We start from the raw sequence: 21,116 nt of genomic DNA, 5'->3' as shown, positions 1-21,116 counted from the left end.
GGGTTCCATCCCTGGTCTGGGAAGATCCCACATGCCGCGAAGCAACTAAGCCCGTGTGCCACAACTACTGAGCCTGTGCTCTAGAGCCCGCGAGCCACAACTACTGAGGCCGCGTGCCACAACTACTGAAGCCCATGTGCCTAGAGCCCGTGCTCCCCAACGAGAAGCTACCGCAATGAGAAGCCCGCGCACCGCAACGAAGAGTAGCCCCCACTCGCTGCAACTAGAGAAAGCCTGCGTGCAGCAACGAAGACCCAACGCAGCCAAAAAATAAATAAAATTAAATCTTTAAAAAAAAAAAAATTACGTGGCAGTATATCTGAAGTTAACAGTACATACTTGGATTATACAGCAACATTTTTACAAATACAGAACACAGGTTTTTAAGGAAAAATTTAGGGATGTGTGAGGAAATCTGCACTATATCCTACCAACTAATGATCACTTAGGAATAAATTTCAAACTACACTGCCATGCAATGGAATGTGGCAATGGTGGCTTGAGCTGAAAACATAGCAGGACAAAAAAAAAACACAGACATCACATAGTTTGGCATTTAAATGTTTCACAAATCTAATACAGGCCTGCTTCAAACGGCAGCAAATCTACAATTCAAGTGGTATGTGTTATCTCTGTTTTGCAGTAAAATATAGGCAAACTGAAAAATGAAAAACTTGCCATTTTACAAAACAATCGAGATGCAGAATGTCTGGGTTTTGATGGCTTTATTAAAAAAGATTTTTTTTTTCTACTGCAGCTCAATTCACAACAGTATGTGTGAATCATGTTAAGAAAGCAAGGACGGAGAAGAAACAGCCTCCAGGAACAATGCTGCAATCTTTCCTCCTACAAGGTTACTATTAACCCGCCTGCCCATCACAATTTTGATTTCAAATGTTCTTCATGCTCTCTTAAATCACAAGGATGCATCAGAAGAGAAGTAATGCTCAGAAGAAGTTCACCAAAATTGTGAAATCAAACATTAAAAATAAAGGTTTTCGGCTAACGGTGAAACACCTTTAAAAGATCGTCTCTATCCTTTCTGGAGGAACCACCCAATTTAAAATCCTTCAGTACATTTCCCTAAGTGAACGGTCCTTCTCTACCCAAGTAGTTCTAAACCTTCTGGGGAAGGGGCGGGGGGACGCGTCACGCCAAGCAAAGACCCTTTCCGAAGAAAATTCTCCGTAAGTGCAAAATTCTGCACATATTTCCAGGGACTTCCAGAACCCAAGGCCATTATCCCCGCCCCCTCCCGAAGAATCCCAGCTCAGCGTCTCCTCAGTTGCCTCCGCGGAACACCCGCCTCGACACAATCCCCACAGTCCCCGGCCCGCCCCGCGAGGGGCTGGAGGCTCTGCCCTCGCACAGCGGATTCTGTAACTGATCTTTGTCTCTTCGCCCAACTGCCTTCACCTCGGCAAGGTCATTAACTGCCAACCACCCCTTTAAGCCGAGCCCTCACCGTAGTAGTTCGTAAGAGCCACGGCCGAACTTGCCTGTCATAGGATATATTTTGTCCCCTCTGCCCCACCTACCTTCCCCATTTCGGCGCGTTACGTATTTATCACTTGCCCATTATACAGAAATAGCCACCACCACCAGCCCCCGGCGCGCCCCCGCCCCGCCGTTCCCCCTGCGCCCCCAGGCCCATGGCCCGCAGACCCTCCAGGGATGGGCCTCCCGCCATCTCCCCTCCACTGTCCCCCTCCCCTCCCCAGTCCTGCCCTCCCCCCCACAGGGACCCTCCCCCTCCCTCTCCGGCACCGTCGCTCCACCCGCGGTCCCCTCTTCCGGCCGTTCCCACCGCGGCCCCAACGACCCCATCTCCCGGGTCCCTGCCCCCTCCCCCACCCCCGCCCTCCACCCTCCGTCTGTGCCGGCATCCTCGCCTTCCTCCCGGCTCCTCCCCTCTGGACACCTGTGTCGTCCCACCCCCTCCACACACGCCCCCCCCCCAATTCATTCGTCTCCTCCCCGGCTCCCCAGCCCCCGCCATCCTCCTCCCCTCCCCCTCCCGCCCGGAGAGAGCCCGAGGAGGGAGGGAAGGCGCGGGGGAGGGGAGGCCGCGAAGGGGCCGCTCTTCTCAGGGTTCGCCGCGCGCCGCGGACCCGCAGGGCTCCCCAGCGCCCTCTGTCTCCCCCGCCAGCGGGGCGGAAGTCCGGGCCTCCCGGACGCCCCCCACAAGGGTATTTACCTTCTCGCCGGGGACACTTTGCAGACGACTCCAACATTGGCAAACACTACAGAGAACTGACCCCGCTCGGCCGCCGCCGCCGCCGCTGCCGGCTTCCACCCCTCGGGCTCCCCGCCCCCCGCCTCCTCCCCCCGCCTCCGCCCGCCTCCCCTGCGCTCCCGCCGCGCCCTCCCGGGCCCGCGCCGCGCGCCCCCGCCGACGCAGCCGCTCCCGCTCCCCAGCCTGCCCGGCGCGCGCGTCCCCGGCCCCCGCAGACCCACGCCGCGCGCCGGCGCCGGCCCTCCCTCCCTCCTTCCTTTCGCAGGCCCGCGGCCGAGCGCGGCCATTGTTCGCGGCGCCGCTCCCGCCCCCTGGCGGCCGGCCGTCCGCCGCAGCGGCGGCTGCCGCGGGCGCTGCGGTGCTGGCGCCGGCAGGCCGGGCCCCGGGGCGAGGGGCCGTCCCCGGGGCCTTGGGAAGGAGGGCGAGCGAGAGCCCAGGGACCGCGCCCCGTCCGCAGTCTCCGGGTCTCTGGCCCGGCTTCCCGCCCCCTAGGCTGCAAAGGGTGGGCCTGGGGCAGCCTCTTACACACCTGCACTCGGCAAATGCCTCCCCCGCCCAACTGACCCTCTGCTCTTTCCAGGTGGTGTCCGCACCCCGATTCCCCGCCCGTACCTTCCCCAGGCTCTCTCGCTGCCCCCCTTTGCTCTGCTGGGGGCGCGCGACCATCCCGCGTCTGCTCCGGCCGCCGCTGTGCGAAGCACGGTTTAGCGGATCCTGCACCTTTCCAGCCTGGGAGGAGGAGGGGGAAGGGGGGGGAAGGGGAGGGGGTTAGCGCCACTGTCTCGCCCGGAAAACACTAGTGATCAGTAATCACCTGCTGTCCAAGATCCGCAGCGTGGCCAAACGGCCTCCTCAGCCAAAAAAATCATAAAAAAGAAATCCTTCGAACCAAAAAGGAGGATCATCTTAGAACAGTGCCCTAGATTCTAGATTGTTGAGGCAGGAGTGCCAGAAAACTCGAATTACTTCTTGAGTCGTCCTGGTTTTGATGTGGGTTACTGATGTCTGGATAACTTCAACCCAGTTAAGCCCAGTGAAATTCAACACTCCATTTAGTAAATGGCATAATAAATAATGTGGCAATAAAGTAAGTGTAGAAATACAATTATTACTCTGTTTTCACATTTATCCATTTGCATTATTATTCCCAGGGTTGCTTCCCAGTATCGATTCTCCACCTGAGAAGTGTCTACGAGGCCTGTTATTTCAGTCATCACGTAAAACCGATAGTTCTCTGAACAGCTGGGAAGACAGTATAGCAGTGGTTAAAAGCAAGGGCGTTCGAATTAGATAACCAGGCCAGGTTATCCACTTACTGAGTAGGAGACCATGGACATGTTAGTTACCCAATGAGTCCGTTTATTCTTTTGTTCAACAGGAGATAACATGTGATAACATGTATTTAAATGTGATAGTATGTATAAAGCCCTTTAAGCAGGGCCTGGCATTTCCCGTGGAAAGAGATTAGCTACCTGCTATATTTTCCTCCTGGAACTCTCTCCTATGCTCCTTCCCCTCTTTTCACCTCTGCCAATTCCCTCAAACTTAACATGGTGCATCCTTCCTAAATCTGCATTAGTCCTTGGTTAATGACTTCTAGCTCAAGCCTAGCATTCAAATACTTGTTGAATGCTTTGAAAGAGTACATGCCCTTCACACCAGCGGTATCAAAGGACAAGCCTCCCACATTTGTGCCTTTCCCGGGCTACCCCCTCTCCCTGCATTCCATCCTCCTCTCACCCAACGAGCAAGTCATCCTTCAGGTCATTCCGAGATCACCTCCTTGAGGGCATTCTCTACCTCCTCTGAGCAGGTCAGTGCTTTTCTTCTCTCTCTTCTGACATAGTAGGTACATTAGAGTGTTTTTGAGCCTTATTCCACATGCCAAACAGTACATTCTTTAGGGCCAGGCTCTGTATCTCATTCATCTTTGTAGTCCCAGCATCCAATAGCTAGGGGGTGGAAGTAAATGCTTTTGGAATAAATAGATGAGTTTATGCTTTTAGAAATGACTCTGAAGTGTTCGGAAATGTCACTCCCTCTTATTCAGGTCATTAAAGTTAATTGAAAACTTTATCTCCACTGTAACTTTTTCTTATAATGGATTTTAAGTCTCTGGTTATCCACTTGCTAACTAGGAGACCATGGGCGTGTTACATTTAAACCCCAAATAGAATGGATTTTTATTTATTTATTTATTTTTTCCAGCTGACCTGCCTGGGCGCCCCCAGCCCCGGAGCCACAGCGTCCCGGCCCACCCACCAACCCTTAGAATGAATTTTTATTTTTTTAATTTTTGAATTTTATTTATTTATTTTGGCTGCATTGGGTCTTCATTGCTGCATGCGGGCTTTTCTCTACTTGTGGTGAGCAGGGGCTACTCTTCGTTGCGGTGCGCGGGCACAGGCTTCAGTAGTTGCAGCACACGGGCCCTAGAGTGCTCGGGCTTCAGTAGTTGTGGCTCGTGGGCTCTAGAGCGCAGGCTCAGTAGTTGTGGCTCGCGGGATCTAGAGCGCAGGCTCAGTAGTTGTGGCGCACGGGTTTAGTTGCTCCTCGGCATGTGGGGTCTTCCTGGACCAGGGCTTGAACCCGTGTCCCCTGCATTGGCAGGTGGATTCTTAACCACCGTGCCACTAGGGAAGTCCCTAGAATGAATTTTTAGAAGCCATAATTATCAGAGAGAAAATTGTTTTTGAGCTTGAATCAGCACTTTCAATTGCTCAAGGTGTGTAGATAGCATCAGGACATGAAATCACCTGAGTGGCATGGAAATCCACATGTCAATCTATGATCTTGGGATTTTACTTTAAAATGAAATGTTTGTGTAGGAGTTGAAAAAAATAGATATTTAAAGAGGTGTGGTCCTATTAGAAGCTGATTAAAACAAAGCAACAGATTTATCCATGTGTCTTTACCAGCAACCATTGAAGTCAAATATTCACCCATCAGAAAAGGATAATGCTTTCAAATTCATCAGGGTCAGGTTTGAGCAATTTGAATAGGACAGATTCTAGAACCACAAAACATGATTTCTCTTCCAGCTATGTCCTCTCTTTTCTTATAACAACCCTTTCTTGACATCTATTTTCCTGTAAAATTCATCTCGTCCCCCAGCACCCACCGTATGTTATTCTCTTTTATATATATCTAAACATATTTTTATCACTACACATTATTTGTTTCTTCCAGTATACCTCAGCTCCTTGAAGACAAGAACAAAGATTTCCCCTATCTTTTCCTCTCCAGCATCTAGCACAGTGCCTGTGGTGATCAACAAATGCTGGCTGAATGAACGGATTAGTGAATTTGACAAACGTTTACTGAGTACCTTCTATATACCAAGTACTAGTCACAGCCCAGGGATATATAGCAATGAAAATAATCGGCAAAGTCTTTGTCCTCATGAAACTTACAGAGAAATGAATGAATAGACAAATGCGTGATAAAAAAAACACTTCCCAGTCCTTTATCTATATTAGAATACCATTCTGGAAATTTCCAGTGTATCTGCCTGCTCACTAATAAATCAGTTGCTTGGGACTCAATTTTTTTTTCATAATAATGAGGTCAAAATAGTTACTAGAGTATCAGCTGCCTAAGCACTGTACTAAAAAGCAGTAGAAATAAATTACATTGCAAATATAATCATTAAGAGTAAGGAAACAAAATTTTATTTAATAAAGTGTACAGAGGTTCTTTTAAGTCTTATCAAACATATTGCTCAATAAATATTTTGAATAATCAATTAATTATTGATTTTTTAACTAATTTAGATACAACAGCTGGTTCTCTAATGCCATCTTTACCAAATTTATCATTGCAATATTAGAAGTTGGAGGCAAAAGAGGAATCAACTCCTCCTATCCCCCAAAAAAGAAATGGTGATGCAATTCCTGATGAGTATAAGTTTCTTGAAAATGGTGAAAATTTTTTGCTGTGTAATAGAGGATAACATGATGTGGGCAAAATTTTGATATTTGGCACAGAATCTGGCTTAGATGATTTGGTGAAATATAAGGATTGGGCATGTGATGGAACATTTAAATATAGTCCATATATGTGCTATCAGTTATAAACCTTACATATATTAATAACAAATGGCAGCCTCCCTCATCTGTTCGTTTTACTTCCAGGGAAAGCTGAGGAGACTTACAGCAGATTTTAATGAATCTATGTCCCACATTAGATCCTGAATCCTCAATGACCGAATTTGAGAAAGCAAGTATCATCGCTTTCTCTAACATATACCTGAATACAACTATAACTGGCCGTTCATTTCGTATGGCAAAACACATTTACCACAAAATCATTGATATTGGAGAAAAGTTGCACTATGAAACCGGTGCTGAATTTAACACAAAAATTAAGTGCACTAAGTGTTCGCGTTTCTTCCAGTCAGTGACGTTATCGATGGCTTTATTGAGCTGACAGGTGACAATGATTTGCCCCAAGAGTTGATTTCTTATTTTGAAACACACTACTTTGGAGAAGAAAGAGGCCGAGGGCCCCAAAGGTGCAGAGTTGAACCCACATTTCTCTCAGAACTTTGGAACATCTGTCAATGGACATGTGACAATATGCCAAGAACACACAACAGTGTAGAAGACTTTCACAACACAAATATGCAGTGACAAACATGCATCCTACGACTTTCCTGGTGGCGCAGTGGTTAAGAATCTGCTTGTCAGTGCAGGGGACACGGGTTCAAGCCCTGGTCTGGGAAGATCCCACATGCCGCAGAGCAACTAAGCCCGTGTGCTGCAAATACTGAAGCCCGTGCACCTAGAGCCCGTGCTCCGCAGCAAGAGAAGCCACCACAGATGAGAAGCCCGTGCGCAGCAACGAAGACCCAACGCAGCCTAAATAAATAATTTTTTTAAAAAATCTAATGTAGGGGCTTCCCTGGTGGCGCAGTGGTTGAGAATCTGCCTGCTAATGCAGGGGACACGGGTTCGAGCCCTGGTCTGGGAAGATCCCACGTGCCGCGGAGCAACTAGGCCCGTGCACCACAACTACTGAGCCTGCGCGTCTGGAGCCTGTGCTCCGCAACAAGAGAGACCCCGATAGTGAGAGGTCCGCGCACCATGATGAAGAGTGGCCCCCGCTTGCCGCAACTGGAGAAAGTCCTCGCACAGAAACGACCCAACACAGCCAAAAATAAATAAATAAATAAAAAATCTAATGTAATCTTGACGTGCATTAATAAAAGTTGATTTAAAAAAAATATGCGTCCTAGTATTTGGAAACTGATACCTCTCTTAATGAAGGAAGAAATATTAGCAAAAAGAAAGATGCAATGCTGAACAAGGAGACAAATCAAGAAGAAAAAAATAGTATAAAATACTATGAACAAAACACTTGGAAGACAAGTGCTTAGGTACAACCTACAAAATAAAGTCAGTTATTTGTGAAGTATTGCCATGCATCTACACATGTCTTAAATACAACTATTTTGTATTTTGCAATAAAGTCTTTTTAATTTTTTTATTCATTTCTCATGTTTTATGTTTATGTCCTCTTTGATGTCCCTTTTTATTTTTCATGATTTTATGTTTTATGGCAAATTTGCCTTATGGCCAACTAGTTGTGCCGTAAAAATGTTTGCAACAAAGATGCTTACAGTGAAAATACCAGACCCAGAGAAATCCATACATCTGGTATTAGAAATGTTGGTATGAATAGTAAAGAAAAACAGTTTTCTCATTAAGTTGGTGTCCAAAGAACCAGAAAATTGGTTGATAGTGTGGGGAAAATTTCAGAGAGAGAATTTATAATTTGGCTTTATTCCACCATTGTTACCCTAAATTTCTGATACATTTCTTTGTGCCCTGTTTATAATTATTTAAATTTCCTTGCAATGGAATAACTGTGTAACATCTCTGAACACAGGGGGTGGGGGGTTGGCAGGTGTTGCTTCTTAAATAAGTTCAATGATTTCTTCCAACACTTTTTAATTGTGTCTATTTTGAAAGACATCCTTTAGCAATCACCTTGTCGTCTTTCCTTATTGTCACCCCCATCCCCTTTTCAAAAGACTTCATTATTCTTTCTCCCTTCCCATTTATAAAGGAAGACAAAAACTGAACATTCCAGCTATTTATACCTTTTCATTCTTTCATCTCTTTGGTAACTGTTGATGACATTCTGAATTAGTAGTATATTGTAGTTATAATAAACCATCCTCACGGAATTCCCTGGCAGTCTAGTGGTTCGGACTTGGCGCTTTCACTGCCCTGTCCCAGGTTCAATCCCTGGTCGGGGGAACTAAGAATCCCACAAGCAGTGCAGCGTGTAAATAAGTGAATCAATAAGTCAATAAACCAACCCCCAAATTAGTGGTTTAAAACAACAGTGGTTTATTTAGTTCAGGCAGTTTGGGCAAGGCTCAGTGACCTGTCCTTCTCCCTGCAGTATCAGCTAGGGCAGCTCACAGGCTGGGAGCCCGAACCACATAAGGACGCACTCACTCACACCTGTGGTTGATGCTGGCCATCTACTGGGACCTCGTCTGGGGCTGTCAGCCAGAACACCTACCTGTGGCCTGTGGAGCTGCTTGGCTTCCTCAAAGCATGGTGGCTGGGTTCCAAACAACAGGAAGTCAAGGACACTATTAAGTCCTGGGCCCAGAAGCAGGCACAGATGTGCTGCAAATTCTGCCATATTCTGTTGGTCAACTAGTCACAGGGCCCAGATTCAAGGGGCAAGACCTGACTCCGACCCTCCATGGCAGGCATGTCAAAGAACTTTAGGGTCACATTTAAAACTCCACACATTCACTGAAATACATTACCTTGTCTTTTCACTCTATTGCTCTTGCGTTAAAATAAAGGTGACATTGAAATTTTCCTTCCGTGGACACCTGGGTCTGCGTGAATCAAGGCAGCTTCTTCACTCATCAAACGCCTCCCTCAACTACTGAAGACAGCTGCACGCCTGAATGATGGAGATTACAGAAACTGGGTTCCAGAGGACTTCATACACTTTTCTAATCCACTCTCCTCCCCAGGTCAAGGCGGAGGCTTCGAGCAAGTTAGGCAGTCAACAGCTGCAGCAGCAGAAGAGAGGAAGGGGTAGGTTGGATGCTGGAGGAGAGGCCCAGGCAGTAACGTGCGATTGTACATTTAGTCACGCTGTGTTTCTGTGCAGTTGGCAGTGCGCCATGCTGCCAGGGAGGGACCAGCGGAAGGCAGACAGACGAGGTCAGGCCGACTGGCAATGTCAGGAGTGTGCATCACCCAGGGCACAGGCTGTTCCTTCCTCTCCCAGCCCCACCCCTGCATCACCGGCAGACGCAAGCCAGTTGTTCGTTTATTAATTCAATGTACACGTCTGCGACCGGGGCTACCCCAAAATATGGAAGCTTGGCATATTGAATATTTTAAGCTGAAGGAACTTGAGAAACAGCATGTACAAGACTTTCTGACCTTCCCCTGAAACAGGTCATATGTGAGATGTGTCCTCCCTCTATACCCAGAGGAAAGGAGTATCCTTATCTCACAAAGATGAAAGGACACAGAGAGGAATACGCATGAACAGGCCTTGCTAAGTTTCAGCCAGTTTATTCCACTGACCTCATGACCTCTGTCCCATCACATCTTTCCCCGACTTTCCACTCTTCATCAAACCTAGCTTAAAAGCACGCAAGTTTCATTGTTTCTTTGGGTCCTCATTTCCTTATGAAGACTTCTGTGTCACATAAAATTTGCATCAAATAAATTTGCTTTTCTCTTGTTAATCTGGCTTTTATTAGAGGGGTCCCAGTTGAGAACTTAGAAGGGTAGAGGGAAAAGATTTATTTCCTCCCCTCCACCTGCCAGTGACAGTGACGTCTGTTGGGAATGTTAAGATTGTCTGGTGCCACTCTGTACCCCTGCCGCTGTGTAGGGCCAGAGGATCTGTCTGCCTCCTCAGCCCAAGTTCCAGTATGGTTCCCTCTGATGCTGAAAACTTGGCCTCTGTGCACCAGTGCCAAATCGAATCTCAGAGACAGGGTTTGGGGTGAAGTAGAAAAGAGTAGCTTTATTGCTTTGCCAGGCAAAGGGGGGCATAGTGGGCTTGTGCCCTCAAAAATTGTGTGTTCCAACCCAGGGGGATTTGGTGAGGAGGTTTATAGCAGTGGTTCAAGGGTGGGGTTGCTGATAAGGATCAGAGTGTGTACAGGGCCTGCACTCCTTTAATCTGGCCTCAGGGGGTCTCCTGATGAGTTTCTGTGGTTCTCAAGGTTACCAAACTGTGATCTTCTCTCTCGAATGAAGACTGCTTCATCAAGCAGTTAACATCTTCCATTTGTTGGGGGTTTTAGGAATGTAGAAGAGCTTAAAGATATTGTCATGTGTATCCCTTGAGGACCAGGACAAGGACCCTGCCCCAAGGCTGCACTATTGTTTCTTTTGAGTGTTCCTCCCTTGTCTCCACATCTCCTCCCTTCCGTGTTTAGCAACTGTTTGAACCTTTGGAACTCGGGGAAGGTCATGGAGGCTAAAGCCTGTTCCCTACAAACAAGAAACGGGAGACACAGAAAGGCTTCTGTGCCCAGGATCCCCACGGGGTTCTGCTGGGTTTAACCTCCATCCTGCCAACTGCCCTCCAATACACACACACACACACACACACACCCCATTTCTTAAGACCTGATACACAACTTCTATCCAGTACCTACTAGCCTCTAAGCCCAGGGATGCACCTGCCCTGCATCCTCATCTCTCCAGATATCCTCCCTTAGGGCCTGCCCAGCTGTCCGTGGATAATAAATCACTGCGACCTCAAAGCTTGGCTGCTCACCCCAACTTTGACCACCAAACTTTACTGAGTTTGAATGACGTTTTCCATTCCTCCTCAGAGCCATTCCAACCTTTTGGGACCCTATGCTCCTAGCTCCCTAATTTGCCTGCAATTGCACTGAGGAGTATGCCCTTGACCTTCCAAGAGTCTCACTGGCAGGACCACCACTAGACTAAACACTGTGGAAGGTAAAGGAGACACAATTTCTTTACATAAACCCACTTAAGCATTCCAATCATCAGGGACTTCCCTGGTGGTCCAGTAGTTAACACTCCATGCTGCTCCCAACGTAAGGGGCCCAGGTTCTATCCCTGGTCAGGGAAATAGATCCTGCATGCCGCAACTAAAAGATCCTGCTTGCTGCAACTGAAAAAAAAAAAAAAGATCCCTGTGTGACCCGGCACAGTCAAATAAATAAAGAAATATTAAAAGAAAAAAAAAAAAACAGGGACTTTGCTGGTGGTGCAGTGGTTAAGAATCCACCTGCCAATGCAGGGGACACGGGTTCGAGCCCTGGTCCGGGAAGATCCCACATGCCGCGGAGCAACTAAGCCCGTGCGCCACAACTGCTGAGCTCGTGTGCCACAACTACTGAAGCCCACGTGCCTAGAGCCCATGCTCTGCAACAAGAGAAGCCACTGCAGTGAGAAGTCTGCGCACCGCAACAAAGAGTAGCCCCCACTGGCCGCAACTAGAGAAAGCCCACGCACAGCAATGAAGACCCAACACAGCCAAAAAAACAACAATCACATTTCTTCATTCTCTCCATCTAAGTGGCCCAAGTGGCAGGATTTCACCAATATGGTTGGGGCTCAGTGCATGGGGCTCCCATATCAAGGACTTGGAAACTTCTCTTCTGCATCCTCTGACCATATTTTACCACTCTTCTGTGTACGGCTTTGGGTCCCCAGCAAAGGGAGTTGAACCAAGGGACCTTGACCCTTTTGTCAATCTTTACCTTAACTAATCTGACTATTGCCCCAAGGGGCTGCAGGTCAGGTTTCTCATTGTAAACTTTGCTTTCCAGTTTTTAAAATGTCTCCAAACTGGGGTAAATAAAGCTGATTTGTTTGGGAGTCCCATTGGCCTGCCCAACCTTTGACAGTGCAGTGGTAAGATCTTTGTTTTAACCCCATCAATGTCAGTTTTATGCGACCCATTTTTATTTTTTTATTTTTTTTTTTATTTTTTTTATGCGACCCATTTTTAAATAACCATCTAAATCTTTCCACCCTGCTGGGATGAGTTCCATGACTCTTCTTTTTCTTTTGTCTCTTTGGTTCACCCCATCAATATTTCCTTTATTCACCTTATTTCCAATTTTAAAGTTTTCATCCTCCTAAGACCAGTCCCTTGACTCTTCCCTCTGCCTCTCCCCATTCTCTTGTTAATTAACCTAATGTTTTTATAAGCATCTGTAAGACCTGTGAGGAGAAGCTAAGGTAGCAAATTCCAAGACTGTTGCTCGATTATGCGACACTAAGGTTACAGAAGGTGCCAAGGCAAAAGGGGCCCCCTTAACCACAACATTCACCATGACTCAGGTGATGGGCATAGTCAGCAGGTGAGTATACTATAATGAAGCCAGTCCCACGGGGTTTGCAGATGAAGCATATCAGCTGCTTCCTCTGGAGTGTTCCACTGGTGTTTTCAGAGGGAGTTAGGCCATCTCCCTTCTCAGGGTAAACAGATATTGTAGTGGCTATTATCCAGTGCAGAAGGCTGGCTGTTCCCTCAAAAACAACCTGCTTTGTGTCTAGATCAAGTATAGTTATCTGTCATTGTTCTGTTGATTAAAAAAATGCACACCCTAAAAGTTGAGAATTACGTTTTATTTGACGGACTTGCTGAGGACTTAAGCCTGGAAGACAGCCTCTCAGATGACTCTGAGGGACTGCCCTGGAGAGGTGAGGGAGGAGCCAGGATATAGAGGAGTTTGTGCAAGAAACCAGGTAGTAGGAACATCAAAAGATTATTGTTAATTAAAGAAAAACAGGGACTTCCCTGGTGGTCCAGTGGTTCAGGAAGATGCAAGAGTCTGAGTTCATTTAAATTATTCCATGAATACGCACCTTATCAATGGAAAAAAATGTTGCCTGCCATTTCGGTAAACAAAGGATGTGGCAGTCATCAAGCCATCACGTGACAGCTGCCTGATGGTGAGCCCTGAGGGGACTCAGGATGGAAATAGGATGCCGACCATCAGACACTGTAGCCACCACCAACCCCCCCCCCCCCCCCGTAGCGCACCCTGAGGAGACTCAGGATGAGAAAGAACAGGATACTGACCCCAGATCGCTGAGGTGCGCATCAAAGGAATGATTTCAGTGAGCCCTGACTTTTGCATCTTCCCATATACAGAAAAGCACTAAATTCCTTAACTTGAGATGTCTGGTTTTCTTTCATTAACAGTAATCTTTTGATGTTCCGACTACCCGGTCTTTTGTTGCAAAAACTCCTGTATACCCCGGCTCCCTCCTTACCTCTTCAGAACAGTCTCCCAGGGCTATCTGAGATACTGTGTCCTGGGCTTAAGTCCTCAGTTTTGTCTGCCAAATAAAACACAATTCGCAGCTTTTAGGTTGTGCTTTTTTTTTTTTTTTTTTTTCAGTTGACAGTCTTATCTAGGGACAGTATCCTGCTTTTGTCATCCTGAATCCCGTGGGGGGGGGGATGCCTGCAGTAGCTGATGACTTGCTTGATGGCCAGAATATCCTTTGTTTACTATGGCAGGTGACCTTCTTCGTCCACAGTTCAACAGTGAGCTGTGGGTCCTGGCTGAACCCAAGCAGGCTCTTGCCTCTGCCTCCTTCAAAACCAAAGACGCTCCCCCTAAATTACTCTCACAGTCCATTCTAGTAAAGGTTCTTCAAGAAGCTGCGGATACTGATCTACAAAATGAGATTTTGTCACACTGTGCTCCCTGCTTGCAGTAGCTTCTTGGCTGTACCCTCCCCAACAGGGAGGTGGGAATATGAGGCTGAAAGTTCTAACCCTTTAGCCAAGACTTGGTTTTGCTGGTGACCGACCTACCTCCTGTAGTTATCTAGGGGCCCCAGCTACTAGTCATCTCATTAACAGACAAAAAAACCCAAAAAAGACACACACTTCACTCAGGAGACTCCAAGGAACTTAGAAGCTCTTGTGTCAGGAAAGACTAAATAGTATAATTAAAGATGCTCCTACGCCCTTATCATTCAGGAAATTACAAGGATTTTAGGAGCTCTGTGTCAGAAACTCGGGGCCAAGACCAAATATATATTTCTTATTATGTTACAAGTTCCTTTATGAGGATGTTTTAAATGTACCCCTCTGGGTGGACACAGTTCCATAAGCACAAGTGTTACTAAGGAGACATCACCTTTGTGCCAAGAAAAGAGTGAGCGTAAGATGCACTGGATCTCCAGACCTACTGAGCCCTCAGCCAGGGCTTTGTGAATGGGCGGCCTGAAACGTAACCACTCTGTCTCTAGGCTGTGGGCTCAGTCGGTTGCCTGAAGCCAGCTGGTTGCTTACTTAACACCCTTAGGTCAGAAATGATCTAACCCCTCCAATCCCACTCCCAAGTTAGTGCCATTTTTCCACTTGTATCCAGTGAGTAAGTGTCTGTCTCCCCCTTATAGAACAAAAGGAATTAAAACACTCATCACTGGATCCTATCAGGTCAGTTTTTCCAGCGCTTCTTTTAGCAGCAGGCTCAATGGATACTGTCAGAATTATCCTTGGATCCCCTAAATTCAGAATACAAAGCCAGAACCAGTCGAAAACAGGATTAACAATAACAAGTATGGAATCTTTTGACCAAATTCCAGACCATAAATAGGACTGATCCAGAATATCATGTACTATAATTCCATGGAATCATTTCAACAGACATTAATAGATGTTATGTGAGGAATGGCTTCTTTGATTAAATGTCTAAGAAGCTGTGAGTTCAACAAAGGTAAAGAAGCTTCTTTAGTGCAGACTTTCTCAGAGGCTTTCTTCTGCCAATATAGATGAAGTCTCCAAGAAGGGATAGGTTATGCTCTGTTTCCCAAACTTATTTGACTCTAAGAGCTTTTTGGCAGGGAGCACATACAGGGAGCACATTTTGGGAAATATTTAGGCACGGCTGAAATTCACACAGAGGGACTCTGCCTGTAGATGGAGCTAAAGGCTCCAATTCCCAGCTAGGAACTGGGAAGCAGCCGCATAGCACGGGGAGATGAGCTCGGTGCTCTGTGACCACCTAGAGGGGTGGGATGGGGAGGGTGGGAGGGAGGGAGACGCAAGAGGGAAGAGATATGGGAACATATGTATATGTATAACTGATTCACTTTGTTATACGGCAGAAACTAACACACCATTGTAAAGCAACTATACTCCAATAAAGATGTTAAATTAAAAAAATTTTAAAAAAAGAAAGGCTAGTGGGAAGCAGCCGCATAGCACAGGGAGATCAACTCGGTGCTTTGTGACCACCTAGAGGGGTGGGAGGGAGGGAGACACAAGAGGGAAGAGATATGGGGACATATGTATAACTGATTCACTTTGTTATAAAGCAGAAACTAACACACCATTGTAAAGCAATTATACTCCAATAAAGATGTTTAAAAAAAATCTCAAAAAAAAAAAAAAAAACCAAAAAAAAAAAAAAAAAAGGCCATTACATTGCTAATTCCTGCCCCCGCCCCATCTTTAATCATCAATGGATCATTTTTTAGAATAAACTTTATTTTTTAGAGCAGTTTTAGATTCACAGCAAAACTGAGCAGGAGGTACAGAGGTTTCCCATATACCCCTGCCCCCCACACGCACAGCCTCCCCATTACCCACACCCTCCACCTGAACCAACACCCTGTTTACATTTGTGACAGCTGATGGAGCTGCACCGACACAGCATTATCACTCAGAGTCCATAGTTTACATGAGGGTTCACTGTTTGTGTTGTACTTTCTACGGGTTTGGCCAAAGGTATAATGACGTACATTCCACCAACTGACCCTATTTTTGTAGGTCTTTCTCGCCAGTCTCTAGTCTCCATTTTCTTAATTCTAAGATCTAAAACGTCATCTTGAAAGGACTATTGACGGCCCAATGTCTAAAATTATGTTTAATGCTTTAAAGCGGGTTTAGCAAACTACAGCCTATGGGTCAAAAAGGGCCTGCTGCCTGTTTTTGTAAATAAAGTTTCTCTAAAATACAGTCACACACTTTCATTTACATACTGTCTACGGCTGCCTTTTTTTTTTTTTTTTAATAAATTTATTTATTTATTTATTTTTGGCTGTGTTGGGTCTTCGTTGCTGCACGCAGGCTTTCTCTAGTTGTGGCGAGTGGGGGCTACTCTTCATTGCGGTGCACGGGCTTCTCACTGCAGTGGCTTCTCTTGTTGTGGAGCACGGGCTCTAGGCACGCAGGCTTCAGTAGTTGTGGCACGCAGGCTCAGTAGTTGTGGCTCACGGGCTCTAGAGTGCAGGCTCAGTAGTCATGGCACACAGGCTTAGTTGCTCCGCAGCATGTGGGATCTTCCTGGACCAGGGCTCTAACCCGTGTCCCCTGCATTGGCAGGTGGATTCTTAACCACTCCGCCACCAGGGAAGTTCTCTACGGCTGCTTTCATGCATCTGCAGGGTTAAGTATTTGCAATAGAGTTTGTAGGACCCCCTCCCCCTCTCCCCCCCCCCCCCACCACCGCCAAATTGAATATATTTACTATCTGGCTCCTTATACAAAAAGTTTGCCAGCCCTTACTTAAAATAGAAGGTAGTGTTAGTTCAGTATTCAGTCTTTTCCAAAGTCATATTTCAATGAATTTTGCTAGTTTAAACTTGAAATGATGCAATTAATTGTATTTCGTGCCATTTAGCCATCTCTATGTACTCTGAAAGTTTTCCTTTCTCTCTCTCTCTCTTTTTTGTTTTTCTTTTTTTTTAATTCTTTGGCCACGCCATTTTTTGTTTTTCTTTTTTTTTAATTCTTTGGCCACGCCATGGTATGTGGGATCTTAGTTCCCCCACCAGGGATCAAACCTGTGCCCCCTGCGGTGGAAGTGTGGAGTCTTAACCGCTGGACCACCAGGAAAGTCCCTCCTTTCTCTTTTCTCAGAGAGTTCTACCCTCTACTGTCGACTGAAAAAAAAAAATGCACAACTTGGGAATTCCCCAGAGGTACAGTGGTTAAGTCCAATGGTAAAAAATGCATAACCTAAAAGTTGCAAGTTAAGTTTTATTTGGGGACCTTACTGAGGACTATAGCCTGGGAGACAGCCTCTCAGTAGCTCTGAGGAATTGCTCTAAGGAGATAAGGGAGGAGCCAGGATATATTTGAGTTTTTGCTGAGAAAACAAAAAACAAAACAAAAAAACCCCACGTAGTCAAACATCAAAAGATTACTGCTTGGGCTTCTCTGGTGGCGCAGTGGTTGAGAATCTGCCTGCCAATGCAGGGGACACGGGTTCGAGCCCTGGTCTGGGAAGATCCCACATGCCGCGGAGCAACTAGGCCCGTGAGCCACAATTGCTGAGCCTGCGCGTCTGGAGCCTGTGCTCTGCAACAAGAGAGGCCACGATAATGAGAGGCCCGCGCACCGCGATGAAGAGTGGCCCCCACTTGCCACAACTAGAGAAAGCCCTCGCACAAGAAACGAAGACCCAACACAGCCATAAATAAATAAATAAATAAATAAACCCAAAGTTAAAAAAAAAAAAAAGATATAGTTTGTGAAAATTTGAATCCCATGAAGTTGAAAAAGTGTAATATAAAAAATAGCCATAGAGTCTTGATTTATAAAAAAAAAAAAAGATTACTGCTAATCACAAAAACAAACATCTCGAGTTAATGATTTTAGTGCTTTTCTATGTATGGGAAGATACAAGAGTCTGGTCTCATTGAAAGTTTTCCTTAGATATGCATCTCAACTACCTAGGGCCAGTATTCAGAGCACAGAATGCTTCCTGTTTTTCTCTGTCCTGAATTCCCCTAAGGGCACACTGATGGGTGGAGGGGGGAGGTGTTGGTGGCTGCAGTGGCTAATGGCTTGATGGAGGGCAATATTCTTTGTTTATTGGAATGGCAGGCAACATTCTCTTTCCATACTTCCAGAAGAAACCTCCCTCCTAATGAAAGGTACATGGAAACCATTTGTTCAAGTTGGTACTTCTGGTTAAAAATGGCAGATTGAACACATCCATTTATCTGTTGTCCCTCCAACATCTTATTATAACAAAGTCAAAGAATTCGAAAGTTATAAGCTCAGGAAGAAAAATAAAAGAAACACTAGTGAACAAAAAATAGTTAAGAAGGTTGAGAATATGTACACAGTGGATGAAGAAGTGATGGCTAATGTAATGAGCCAAGAAAGCAGAACCTAAGTGCCCGGTGAAAAATGAACGGATTTACCAAGAAGAATCCAGGAACAGCCCAGAAACTGAGGCACCAGATAGTGCTTAGAGGGGATAATGAATTGAGTTCACAGCATAAGAACTGATTGAAAACTCTGTATAAGGAGCCAATAAGTTAGTTTCTACCCCTGCAGCAAACAACTAAGCAACTCTCCTTTGTTTAGTCCCCCAAGGAGATGGGAGGCTTAGTCTCTGGGGAAGCTGACCCAGGGAACACCAGGCCCAGGGCAGGCAAAGGTAGAAGGCTGACCACAAGGGCTTTGTTGAAAGTGAACTGGGCCTGACACATGTACAAAACCCTTCCCTCTCTCTTGGCGACGGCTACGTGACCACCAAAATTCATTCTCTCTTCTTCTATGACAGCTGAGTTGTAGCTGGGCAAGTGGGATGGCAGATGGCAAGTACATCCCTAGTCCCACTGCAGCTAAGAGTGGTCAGATGACTAAGCTCTCACCAGAGGAATGTCAACAGACACTTTCCTGTACCTGAACTGCTCCTGGCTTTTCCCCTTTCCTCAGGTTGGGACAAGGGTTAGTCTGAGATCCTGTTTCAATTACATAGAGAAGGACAATGCCTTCGGGCAGTGGTTCTTAAACCTTGCCAGGGATCAAAATCACCTGAGGTTTTATGAAAACACTAAGCCCCACCCCTGAAAGGTTCTGATATGTTAAGTCTAAGGTAGGCCTGAAAATGTGCATTTCTAACAATATTCTAGGTGATGTTGTTGGTCCAGAGACCATTCTTTGAGAACTGTTGCCCTAGGGATGTACCTAAGTAGAAGGAAACTGGATCCCTGAATGACCAGGTGGGACAGAGAGTCCATTTACCCAACCCTGACAGTTATGCAAAAGACAACTTTGTTCTTCAAGCCCCTGCACTTTGGATCTCTTCAGTAGATAGCAGGTCTATCTTAATTAACGGCCTCCCCCAGCTCCCGGAAGTGTGGCAGGCAAGCTAACACCCAGGCAAGAGACTAGAGAGTTCCCTGAAGAATCTGGTTGGCTGCAGAGAAAGATTTACAGATACTGCTGGAGCTACCCAACAACAAACAACAGCAACACAACCAGGCTTACTGCCTCATCACGTGCAGTAAATCCTACACGTTAATAAGCCTTGCCCACGCACAGGGACCTAGGCAGCTTTTTGTGCCTCCCAGACACAGGAAGAAAGTATCTAACATGAAAGACAATGACCGGAAAGGAAAAGGGAAAAAAAAAAAAAAAAAGGACTAAGATGAAAGAGAGACAACGCAAGGAACAGAAGTTTGTTTTTTTTTGTTTTGTTTTGTTTTTTTTGTTTTATTTATTTATTTATTTATTTATTTATGACTGTGTTGGGTCTTCGTTTCTGTGTGAGGGCTTTCTCTAGTTGTGGCAAGTGGGGGCCACTCTTCATCGCGGTGCGTGGGCCTCTCACTATCGCGGCCTCTCTTGTTGCGGAGCACGGGCTCCAGACGCACAGGCTCAGTAGCTGTGGCTCACGGGCCTAGTTGCTCCGCGGCATGTGGGATCTTCCCAGACCAGGGCTCGAACCCGTGTCCCCTGCATTGGCAGGCGGACTCTCAACCACTGTGCCACCAGGGAAGCCCAGAAGTTTGTTTTTTTTAAAAAATATCATTAATCAGAGTTTAGAGGCAATATTGTATCCTTTAAAAAGAACTGGATCAGGTTGGGATTGACATATATACACTAACGTGTATAAAATAGATAACTAATAAGAACCTGCTGTATAAAAAAATAAATAAAATAAAATTCAAAAAAAAAAAAAGAACTGGATCAGGACTTCCCTGGAGGTCCAGTGGTTAGGACTCCACGCTTCCAGTGCAGGGGGTTGCAGGTTCGATCCCTGGTTGAGGAACTAAGATCCCAAGTGCTGCGTGGTGAGGCCACAAAGAAATAAGTAAATAAAATAAAATAAAATGAAAGTTTGGAATCTAACAGAGAGCTTGTTATTCATGATAACGTAATAATACAAATAAATGTTTAAAAAATAAAAAGAACTGGATGGTTTAAAAAAATTTATAATCTGAAAAACGTGTTCTCAGAAATTTAAAATAACTGAAGTAAACATTAAAGTAAAAGAATCAGATGAGAAACAAATAAGCAGGGACTTCCCTGGTGGCGCAGTGGTTAAGAATCCGCCTGCCGGTGCAGGCAACACGGGTTCGAGCCCTGGTCTGGGAAGATCCCACAGGCCATCGAGCAACTGGGCCCGTGAGCCACAACTACTGAGCCTGCGCTCTACAGCCTGCGAGCCACAACTACTGAGCCCACATGCCACAACTACTGAAGCCCGCACGTCTGGAGCCCACAAGCCACAGCAAGAGAGGCCCCTGCTCGCCACAACTAGAGAAACTGCGCACGCAGCAACAAATGCCCAACACAGCTTCCCCCAAAAAAAGAAAATTAAAAAAAAAAACGGAAACAAATAAGCAAAGAGGTGAACAATAATTTTGTTTTTGTTTTTGTTTTTGGCCGCACCACACAAAGCTTGTGGGATCTTAGTTCCCCAACCAGGGTTCCCAGGCCCTCAGCAGTGGAAGTGCGGAGTCTTAACCACTGGACCGCCAGGGAATTTCCTGAACAATAGTTTTGAAAGAAGAAAAGAAAAGAATTTTAGAGAATCAGTTAAGGAGATGAAGCATCCCACTACTGAGAGTTCCAAAAACAGTAGATGAGGGGGTGGAAATTACCAAAGAACCAGTAAAAGAAAAAT

The 21,116-nt window shown here is 46.0% G+C and overlaps 1 protein-coding gene and 1 long non-coding RNA gene across 13 annotated transcripts in view; one reads left to right on the top strand and one right to left on the bottom strand.

The window, feature by feature from the left end:
• Positions 1-2,964, bottom strand: part of STAU2 (staufen double-stranded RNA binding protein 2) — a 303,654-nt gene extending 300,690 nt beyond the window's left edge. For 9 of the 12 annotated variants that reach the window (XM_036829834.1, XM_036829845.1, XM_036829835.1 and 6 more), the window contains exon 1: positions 2,198-2,298. Coding sequence is in view for 1 of the 12 variants with exons in the window: in XM_036829842.1 (XP_036685737.1) it covers positions 2,849-2,902 (54 nt within the window). In the remaining 11 variants the exon portion in view is untranslated. Of the gene's footprint in view, positions 1-2,197; positions 2,299-2,848 lie in introns of those variants that run through there. The other 3 variants (XM_036829847.1, XM_036829842.1, XM_036829844.1) reach the window with 3 other exon arrangements.
• An 8,657-nt stretch (positions 2,965-11,621) lies between these two features.
• Positions 11,622-20,788, top strand: LOC118883376. Its single transcript, XR_005016997.1, has 2 exons — positions 11,622-11,667; positions 20,730-20,788. It is a non-coding gene; the product is annotated as an uncharacterized LOC118883376 (long non-coding RNA).
• Positions 20,789-21,116: the final 328 nt, after the last annotated feature.

This window comes from Balaenoptera musculus, chromosome 17, assembly GCF_009873245.2.
Source record: "Balaenoptera musculus isolate JJ_BM4_2016_0621 chromosome 17, mBalMus1.pri.v3, whole genome shotgun sequence".
Lineage (NCBI taxonomy): Eukaryota > Metazoa > Chordata > Mammalia > Artiodactyla > Balaenopteridae > Balaenoptera > Balaenoptera musculus.
Note: the sequence above shows the minus strand (reverse complement) of the source record. Positions and strands in the feature narration are given on the sequence as shown.